Below are 11,095 nucleotides of genomic sequence, written 5' to 3' on the forward strand. Positions count from 1 at the left end.
GGACTCCGGCATGCTGCTGAACGGCTCGGAAGGGCAGCTCATCGTGGAATCTCGAACCCAGATCAAGAATGCGCGCCAGAGGGATATCCAGATGCACCTGCCTCAGATCCTGCACAGTTAAGAGCGGAAGTGTAGCGTGAGTACATAAAATAACATGTACCCAGTAAGTATACCGCCTAACCTCGAAGAAGCAGTGACGAGGGGTCGACTTGACACTTACTAAGGCTAATGATAATGAATTTAAAATTTATAACTGAGCAAGGATTACAATAAATATACTAAAACTCAACAGTAAGTGATGGAAAATACCCCTTTTTCACAATTATAAATCCTAAATTTATCTTCCATTTAAACATTGGAGCAATATCAGTTATGAGTATTCAATCCCAAAATATTCATGCGCATATAATGCCGAGGACGTACGGCCCGAACCAACATAACGATATTTAAATTATGCACTGCCGAGGGTCGAACGGCGCGAACCATAGATGCATCTATTTAATTTGCCGATATACTATAATATATATATACATAGTTTATAAGTCATATTCGATAGTATATATCTTAAGATATACTATATATACATCTTACTATATATATATAGCCTATATATCTTAAGATGTATATATATCTTAAGATCTACTATACTATACTATATATATATCTAGTATATCTAGTATACTATGTATATATAGTATATTTTAAGATGTATATATAGTATATTTTAAGATGTATACTATGTATATATAATATATATATATATATATATATATATATATATATATTTTAAGATGTATATATAGTATATAAATCGAATATAGCTTATATATCTTTATTACTATTTTTTTTCTCTAACTTCTATAAAAAAAAAATTAAAAATAGAAAATTTCTGTTGGGCCCGTTTAGGCCCACTTAGGCTCGGGACCGGCCCACTTAACCCGAAACCGTTAGTTCGTGGTCCCGGTCCCGAGCCGGTTCCAGCAATAAGCCCGCGAAGCCCGGGATCGTTTAGGACCGGACCGCATAGGACCGGCCCACTTAGGACCGGGCCCGGCCCACTTACCACCCTTAAGCCATACTTTTCAGGCCTAACATTTCTTCCGTTTTATTTTTGTTTTATCCGCTTTTATTGTAAAGTAACTTTCTTCATATAAAAAAAAATCGCTTCTTATTATCATATAGTCCTGTTTCATATATTTCAATTTATGTTTGAAAAAGACATAAACAGAAACCAGATTTCCATCCAATTTTGGATCTGGGAAGTAGTCTGATGGAATACATAATTTCCCACGCCGCGCTTGCATTTTTACGTTCAGAACAAATATGCTAGTAATGCTTAGTATGGTATTGGTAGGAAATAAGATATTCAAACAAATTTTTACATTCATCTATTATATTTTCATGCAAATAGGGGGCAAGAAGACGTGTATTATATTTTCATGCAAATAGGGGGCAAGAAGACTTCGTAGAAAGATGATACTTCAATTCGCTGTTGTTTTAAGAATGAGTTCAAACGCAAATGTGAACCAAATAAATTAATGAACAGTCTTGGTCTTATTAAAATTTTCAAAACGAATTGAGTCGAGAGTCATGATCTCCATAACCATAAGAGTAGAATAACTTTGAGATAATACAAAGAGTTGCTATACATTAGACAAAACTTTGATCTATGAATGCTGATCCACTGTATAAACATCCTCACAGAGTCAAAATTTTGGTGATCATCCATTGAAGAATACTCGAACAGCTGTTGATTCTAAACTACTTTGGCATGCCCTACTTGTTAATTGTTAGTTGGAATTACTCACTGAAGATGCACCCAAAAACAAAAAATAAAAGCGGGGGAAAAGAGAGACATCTTCAATTAACAGAAATGGATAAAATCAAGGACTGGATGATGCACCAAGTAGGCAGAAATATAACTCGTTACACAGCAAAATAAGTAGTTTTAAAGGTTAACTCTCCCATAATGTACAGGAAATAATGAACAACACTTTGAAGGACACTAACAACTTGGACAATTACCAGAATCCATTCTTACAAATTCTGCAACATATTTGAGATATCGAAAAGGGAAATAGGGTAGAGCAGAATATGGTAGGGGTTCAAAATCAATCCGGAGAATAGAGTTACATGGTTTCCTTCATATAAATAGTGGCTCTTTCACCAATTGAAGTTGTGGCAAAATTTTTTAGAGACATGAATAAGGAGAGAGAACATAGGATCTAGCTGTGACAGCCTGAAATAAACTTCTCTCCTCGGATCAGAATGTCTAATCTTGTTCAACAGAACTAGCTAGATATGCTGCTTCAAAGCACAGAAGACATCTCAGGCATGATTTTCCTGCATCTGCCTTTTGTGGTCCCTCTCAGAATAATCAAGCCTCCCAGCCCCGTTTCTATCATCTGGAAAATCTTGGTAAGATTGATTGTGGCTCCCTGTTACATACTCATCCCGCTTACCCTCCATCAGTTTCTCTGAGGGGCTACTTGCCTTCCTTTTCCTACTGTTCAACTTTGGTGACCGATAAACCTTGTCAGCATCATCATATGGTTCCAGTTCCCCTTCTTCAACATAGTCGTAATCTTCCCCACGTGAAGACTGCCGTTTTGACCCTTGGTGATGCCCATCCCCAGCTTCATCTTGAGGCTTTTCATGATATGTGTTCTCATGCTCCGGTCTGTTTGAAGGCTTGCTCCAGCTTTCTTTTCTTTCCCGTTTGATTTTCTCATTCCCAGCTGCCAGTTCTATTCCATCCTCCAATTCCCTCTCAATGAGATCATCGTCATCCATAACATCAGTTTTCCTGGTTACATCCCCATGGGATTTTCTGCGTTTCTCCAATGCTGCCTTGACCTTGTTCTCAACAGCTGCTTTGACCTTGTCTTTATCAATCTTTTTAACTCCTTGCGGTGACTGGCCAAGTCTGCCATCCTTGTTCTCCAGGGCTCGACCATGGTACCTCTCCTTTGGTTCCCCTTTACGCCTTGTTTCAGCTTTCCCAGTGTTCTCTTCCTGATCATCTTCATCATGGCTTTCAGAACCATACTTTGATCTACTTTGTACCTCTGCTGCATTACCCTGATAAGCCAACTGCTCACTTTCAAGCTTCTGCCTATCATTAATCTCATCATCTCCAATACGATCTGAAGCATTATTTTCAGCACTTCCGTAGTTATTAGTGCTAGTTTGAGCTGCCTCAGAGGGCCCACTGTGATTATCAGCATATGGTTGATCAGGAATTGCCCTAGAAGATGCGCGATTAGAGGTTCCTGCATTTGAATTTGCAGCTCCACCCAGAGAGTTACTGTTATTTGCAGCATGCTCTTCATTTGCAGCTGAAGCTTTTCCTGCAGGCCTTTGATTTCCACCAGCACTTCCTTCTGCTTCACTAGCCTGAGAAGGTTGTACTCTATTTTGTTCATATAATTCTAGCATTTGGTTGCTCACCTCTGCAAGGGTAAAGAATGCAAAGTAAGATAGCGAAGAGCTATTGCTTTGATTGTTTGCACTCTACACCCCCCCACCCCCCCCCCCAACCCCACCCCCAAAAAAGCCCAATTGTAAATTAGTCCTTTATTAGGAAAAAACAGGAAGTTCATTTCAGAACGTTTCCATGTACTGATGTGGTCACAGAATCCCTGAAAGTAAGCCAAACTGGGTTCATCCAATACCACAAATTCACATAGTATACATATCCAAGGCAAGACACCAACCCTCCAGTTGGCGTGGGGTGACATCAAACTCCTGCCACCAAACCTTCTCGCCATCAGATGGGAGCTTTACTCTGAGAAACTTGGCTGCAAGGAAAATGGCACCTGCTGCAATGTGATGGGGCTTAAATTGCAAGCATAAGGACGTCCGAAGCCTGCACGCGGCTCTCCCACGTCAACAAGAGATAGGTGTGACCATCAATTGGTACATACAAATATTAAATAGAAGAGAAACATATCATACCCATCATTCACAAAGTTCCATGCAACTTGAGCTAGGGCATTCTGAGCAACCTTGAATTTCTTTATCGCCTCAACAAGGGGTTTATATGGATGATGTACATTAAGATCAAAACCAAGAGTTGCAAGAACAACCCTCTCTCCCTGCAAAAGTAGTTCTTTTTGGTGTTCGTATACTTCCTGCATGACCACACAAAATTTTTGAATTATTTTAGTATGTAATAATAAGACACTAAAAATGATTAAAGGTACCAGAGGAAACAGATGAACAGAAACTGAACGGCCAGTAACTATCCATACAAATTAGCGAAAGGCAAAATCTTCCACATATAAGCAGTAGGAAGAAAGTTTTAAGGTCAAATCTAGAAGAGGACCTAAAAGTAGAAGATGGATTTAATAGATACGTACAGAGCACAACCACCAGGCCAATTGGCAATACCTTTTGCTTAATCCTCTGCGCTGCTGCAGCATCTTTCTTATGAATGATCTCATAAGAAACAAGTATAACATCTTTCAGGGGACGAGGAGTTTCTTCAACCTTTCCTGCAAGGAACATGCATACTGTGGCAATGCTCTGCAAAAGGTATGGAAGTTGGGTAGAATATTAGTTAGTTCTATCTACCACAAACTTTAGCTAATTAGTACAATTACTTGTAAAGATGTTCTCTTACCTTATCAAAAAAAATGCTCGTAAAGATGTCCTTTTTTCTTTTGATAAGTGGACAGCCATTAGTATTTACCAGTAATACAAAATTCCTTCACTATTAGCTAACTGAATTGTTGCCCGTCATTCTAGAATCTCCCCTCAATTAAGTTATGTTTATTATAGCTTTTAGTACCATAAAGGACCAAGATATCTAACTGAATTCCTCCTTAAACCTTTCCTACATTCATTGTTCTTCACAAACCTCACAATTTGAAAACGTAAAGCATCATTTTGAACTGCTTCTCCAAATGATGTACTAACTGGAAACCTGTGCATAATACTCATGAGAAAATGCTTACAGGTCTGATGATTTTGGGTCCACATACTTTTTTTAATAAGTAAATATTATTAAGGCAAGTACCAAGTACTGCAAAATACAAGATTACAGCAGTACAGAGGTCACCATATAACGATAAACACACTCATCTCAATGAATCTAAAAAGTTTAAAACATCTGATAACTCTTCTACCCGAATACATTTTTAGTAGGTATTGGAGATTCAATCTAGTCACATAAAAGGAACCGGTTTTCGGCGTCAAAAGTTGGTGGCCCTCTATTGGACCACTACATGCTAAAAGATTGATGGTTGCTCTATTGCTGGGTGATATAAAAATACATCTAATGCCCCCTTGTGTCTTTTTCTTTTTCCTTTCTTAATTGAACCTTTGTTTCTCTTGAATTTTATTAAAAATGCAAGGTAGCATAGCTGATAAGAACATATACCAACGCTTGAATTGCAAGGTATAAACTAAATGCAAGGTATGATAAAATATAAAGTTCTATGGGTTAGGCGCATGTCACAGGTCCGAACCTGTGACATGCGGAGAAGGGTAGAGGGGCGGGCCCATTATCCACTGAATTGCCACTGGCGCTCGGCAATTTTCTCCGTTATCAGAAAATAGTAATAGAATACATAATCCTACTTACAAAACCAATCAGAGACCATGCAGCTTTCATTTTCCATGCAATTTAATCAACCAAACCCAACTAATGGCACCGATCGTTTTTAGCCAATAGATGCCAAACCCAACTATATGGCATATCCTGTAACTTGGTTAGGCACCAAAAGATCTTTTGCTCATCCACAAGCTTACACGATATTCAAGGAAATATGTTATGCAATCACTGCTTTCATTTAACAAATATATACAAAAGGTCAAGCAGCCATAGATGCAATAGATGGTAAAACTGAAACGGATCGGAGAGTTACTTACCCTCCTATCATTCCTTGTATGAGATTGCCGGAGAAAGAACCGATGACAAAATATTATTGCAGTGGCAATTGTTACCTGAGGCCTGCAAGCACCCAACAATTGAACCATGAATGATAATGGTTTATTTCATACAGTGAAATAGGTGTGATACTGCATTTATGACAAGCCTGAGAAAGCGCAAATGAGAGTTCTTAAAAGAAACAACTGCTAATGCTGTAAGCCGCTGTAACATCAAGAGAGCTCCAATCATCGTATCTAATATGATATTGTATATCAACAAAGGAACAAGACGCGGACTAGTCCTCTAAACTATGTTTATATATTTACACATGCATAAATATGCATTGGCATATGCATTTATCAGTAAGAAATGACACTAGAAAATCTTAGTGCAGATATCCCTCCTTTTTATCTAGTTTGAACTTATATCCGCAGTCAAAAGAAGAAAGGGAAGAGAGAGCAATACTTAAAAAATCATATCTCTAAAGAATTTTGAAACATTTAGGGGACACAAGAGGTCATATTTGGCCATATTAAAAAAAAAAAAAAATTTGGGGGGGGGGGGGAGGAGGAGGTGGGGAACAAGCAAGAAAACATTGTGTTATTAAGAGCACCACGGGGTACAACTACTTGTTGATTAGCATGATTCAAGGAGATTTGATTTAGGAGTGTTGATTAGCATGATTTCAAGAGATTTGACTATATTTAGGAGATCCGACTTAATTTGATAGATGGGTTGATTGTATAGATTTATTTTATTTCCTTGTTGCGGACTAGGAGAACTGGAGAAAGAAAGGACTGGTGCCCGCCCTTATTACTCCATCTTTGAGCATATCCGACACCAATTGTTCCATAACATGCTTCTGAAAATATGGATACCTATATGGTTTGACATTTATCGGACCAGCCCCAGGATCCAAGTGTATCGCATGGTCCTGTGGCCTGCTAGGAGGCAACCCATCAGGCTTCTGGAAGACATCACAAAATGAATCTAAGAGCTGGCGCAGTTCAGGGGAAACAGATTTGCTGGTGGCGGTGCTGGCGCAATCTGATTAACAGTGGAAGTAAGAACATCTTATGGTACCACTTGTAAACAAAAATATGCGGAAATGGCAGTTGTAGTTGTGTACCGCCTCAAACTATGCAGTTGAACTGGTTGTGCTTCTACCGGCTCCTCACCCTTCCAACTAACAACGGCTCCATTGAGCGTGAATTCAAATAGACGATCAGCATAGTCTATCACCACTCGCCCCAAGGTAGCTAGCCAAGAAACGCCGAGGACCACGTTTGCTCCATGAACGGCCAGCAAATACAAGTCCAAGTCGAGAACACTTCCTTGAACAGACAATGATACTTGGCGTGCAACACTATTGCAAGGCAGCCGCTAGCCGCTGGCCGCTTCCCACCACCACCGAGAAGGTGGGTACAGAGGTGATCAATAAATGTAGGAATTTCGCGGCCCTTGCTTGAACTAAATTATGGGTGTTGCTACCGTCGACCAACACCTTGACCGCTGATCCATTCACATGTCCGGTAAAACGGAGGGTGGTACCCGAACTGCCAACGGCGAGAGCATGGTAAGAAATAGCAGAATGCTCCTGTACCTCCAAATATTGCAGCTCCTCGGCCAAAATATCATCGGAAACAAAGGTTTCTGGCATCGTTGGGTCAAAATCGGAGCCATCAGTGAGAAGCATCAATTGGGGAGGAACCTTGCACTTGTGGCCAGCAGTATACTTCTCATCACAATTGTAGCACATACCCCGCTCACATCGGCTCTGGAGTTCAGCATGAGTCAATCGTTTTAGGGGTGGTCAGTTGGGTGTTTGAGGAGTCAAAACGGTGGACACATGAGTCGTGGGTGTTTTGTGAAATGACGACAGGCTAGGGTTTAGTAATAATGGGGGTGTTTTGTTGGCAAACGCGGGTCGGGTCGGTCCTTTTTCACTGAGAATCCGCTGCTCATGGATGTGGGCTAAATTTAATGCATCCTCATACGTAGTGGGCCAATGGGCCAAAATCGAGTTCTTAATGTCATCACGCAGCCCAGAGATAAACAGGCGGCCCATGAGCCTATCGGAGATGTCATCAGTCTCGTTCGCCACCTTCTCAAAACGGCTCTGCAACTCCGATACAGTGGTCAATTGTCGGAGCTTAGCCAGTCGCCCCTCAGCCGATTCAAGCCCCTTTGGAAGGAAACGAACGCGTACCTTCTCTGCAAAATGTGTCCATCCCGCTAGCTGCTTATTCCGAAACAACCAGCGGTACCACACTAAAGCTTCGTAGTCGAGGTGAAACGATGCTATAGTGAGCTTCTCATCTTCAGCAATTCCATAGTGATCAAAATAGTGCTCCGCTTGAAACAACCAGGCTTCCGAATTCTCACCACAAAAGCGACTGAACTCCACTGGCTTGTGGCGGAGGGTGGTTGTCGCCGGTTCTCATCCTGCCGGCGGTCTGTTAGCAACAACCTCCATGAGAAGACCACGAATTCTAGAGAGTTCCTTAAACACTGAATCTTTGACTTCCTGAACCGAATGGTCGACTAGAGCCTTGAGTAACTTTTGGTCCTCCATGAGTGACCTCTCAATGAAAGCACCAATGAAACAAACTGAAATTCGAACAGCACAATCCACAACCAATAAACTCGATAGTTGTATTCCTCAACAGAAATTACAAGTAACTGAATGCTTAAAAAAAACGACAGCTCGGTGCACTAAGCTCCCGCTATGCGCGGGGTCCGGGAAAGGGCTGGACCACAAGGGTCTATCGTAAGCCAATTTCACCACAACCTAGAGTAACCTCAGATTGACAGTGTAATGATAAGGCAGAACTGCAGTACAGATTATACGAAGTCATCTTTATCAAAAAGGTATAGATTACACCAAGTCACGCATTAGCAATTCTAGCAGTGTGTAAAAAAATGCAAACATTGCACCTGCTAAAAGAAAAGACTAAAAGAACAATCACCAAATAGCACAAAAAATGGAATCCAATCATAAGAAAGCCACAATGACGACGACAATAAAAAAAAAAAAGGACTTACACTTTAAGCCTCATGCCCAAATCTTGCAGGAATGTACAATAGGACTTGCGTAGATAAGTCTCTTTCTTCAAATCTATACCATCTTGTCGCGATGGGGAGTTCTCTTCAATTTCCTTCCTGGAGAAATACCAACGACCACCACTGTCATCTGGCCTTTCTTGAGAAGCCCTAAAACTTCCACCTTCATAAGCTCCATGATGCGTCAAGGGATCACCAGACATCAGACCAGCCATAAGAACCTCTTCAATCCCCACGAAAGTTATCAATAAATTATGAAAATGGTCTCTATGGACAACAGCAATTATTTACATGATCATCACCGAGCAACATCCTATAAATAAATCAGCCAGAAAGACAGAGGATTTGAACAGGAAACATAACTGCATAGAGGCAGTCAAAACCCAAAATATAAAAGCATAAAACCCAAAATGAAAAACATTGTCAATTTCACAAGATGCAAGTGACATTGAGTCTGTATTAACCAATTTAAGTTTTCTAGCTTACATTAACTATTTCTTTGAGGAGGCATTTATATGACTTACTTTCCCAAAAAGGGGGAGAATGTCGCATCATAACACTTAGCATCTGCTGAGAGCCGTAAAATGGTACGTAACACTTTTTTTGACAAACAATTGGCATATGGTACTATCCAATGGCATTAATAAGTCTGAACATTCAACTTTCACACTTTCAAATCCATGATTCTAGTCAACAAGATTTTAACAAACACATAAACAGGCCAAGAATATGTTATCCATGAGACAAAGAATGTTGCTTCTTCCTCCGCAACTGATTTTGGGGGTTGGTGGACACAATCTTGAGATCATTTAAAACTTCATTTGGAAAAAGACGTAGATTGAGCAAAGAGAAAATTGATGCCGCCACCAATCAATTCCCAGAAGAAGGTTACAATTAAAAATACTACTACTACTATGCCTCCGTCCCAAACAAGTAGGGGTCAGCTATATGAATTCTCATTGACCATGTTTCTCCATTTAACTCGGGGGTAAAGCAGATAAAACTTTACAAGCAGGAAAAATCCACATGAACAGTTTCTTATAGGTCAAGAAGAAAAGAAAAAAATGCAAACAAGAAAGCAGATACATGCTTTGAGCAAATTGTGGAAGTTCTTTTTTAACAAAAATAACATCAACTTACTTATCGTTTGGATTCTATATTATTATATATTTCTTAAGAAATTCAATAACTTTGATAAATTCACCAAAATAGTTAGTACAATTAACAAGCTCAAAAATCAAGAAACTAAGTGTCACCAAAAATCAGATTTTTACAAGGTAGGTAAGTCTATTTGCTCAAATATATAAGAATGATACTAAAAATAAGCAAATCTCTCATGCTCAACGCAAATAATAATAATAATATTAGTAAGAGCTTAAACTCCTCAACTATGAAAACAAAAAAGAACCCTTTTTTAAAATAATTTTTTCATTTAGCCACTGCAACGGAAAATCAAAAACAAAAAAGAAATTCTACAAGATAGGGTTAGAAGAAGAACAAACAGATACGACACAAGACTTAGAGAAAAACCTGTCCGTTACAAGGAACTGAGGAGATTCTACTTCACCGCCGGCGAGATTTAACGGCGAGAGACGGCGAGGATGACGGCAATTCAGAAAATTGAAGATTCGGAGGGTTTGGGTTTGGGAGAGGACGAGAGAGTGAAAGAAGCGCAGGGAGGAAAAATGTGGGGGCTTTATGCAAATTGGAGAAAGACTATTCCTCACTATAAGTGATTTTATTCCAATTTGCGGTTCACTTAAACCGTCCGGCTTTTGGTTTAATTGTCCGGTTTGCTTAACTTTATTGAGTTTTGCTATAAAAAATAAAAAAATAAATTGATAACCGAGACATTGAAATGACACCAGGTAACCGGTTTTAAGGGCATTGTTTAAAACACATTCAGTTTTTAAAATTTATTTTAAATTTAGTTAAATTTGCTGAATTTAAGACAATTCTCCTTCTCATCATCCTTCTTAACTTTATACTATTGGGTGACTTGTCACAATTACTTTCGCTCTCTAAAGTTAGAACTTCGAAGTTTAAAATATCAAGTTAAACGTTGCAGCTCGAATTTCTGACCCAACAATCCAAAATTTGAATCTTCAGGCCCATAACTAAAAAATTAGAGTCTTGTAATTTGATTCCGATGTAGCT

General features: G+C 39.4%; 1 protein-coding gene across 5 annotated transcripts; it reads right to left on the reverse strand.

Annotated features, from left to right (window-relative positions):
• Nucleotides 1-1,907: 1,907 nt before the first annotated feature.
• LOC104109177 (cyclin-T1-3-like) lies at nucleotides 1,908-10,654 on the reverse strand. Of its 5 annotated transcripts, none has more exons than XM_009618403.4 (7): nucleotides 10,469-10,652; nucleotides 8,921-9,161; nucleotides 5,875-5,956; nucleotides 4,393-4,527; nucleotides 3,958-4,133; nucleotides 3,717-3,868; nucleotides 1,908-3,452 (listed from the first exon to the last, which is right to left on the reverse strand). In XM_009618403.4, exons 2-7 carry the CDS (start codon nucleotides 9,151-9,153, stop codon nucleotides 2,329-2,331), a joined length of 1,902 nt encoding a protein of 633 aa, XP_009616698.1. In that variant the 5' UTR covers nucleotides 9,154-9,161; nucleotides 10,469-10,652; the 3' UTR covers nucleotides 1,908-2,328. The 5 variants fall into 5 exon arrangements, with proteins under 5 accessions (XP_009616698.1, XP_009616700.1, XP_009616699.1 ...); XM_009618405.4 differs by having other exon boundaries at nucleotides 8,921-9,205; XM_009618404.4 differs by having other exon boundaries at nucleotides 8,921-9,251.
• Nucleotides 10,655-11,095: the final 441 nt, after the last annotated feature.

The sequence above is a fragment of the Nicotiana tomentosiformis genome, chromosome 10 (genome assembly GCF_000390325.3).
Source record: "Nicotiana tomentosiformis chromosome 10, ASM39032v3, whole genome shotgun sequence".
NCBI classification, from domain to species: Eukaryota; Viridiplantae; Streptophyta; class Magnoliopsida; order Solanales; family Solanaceae; genus Nicotiana; species Nicotiana tomentosiformis.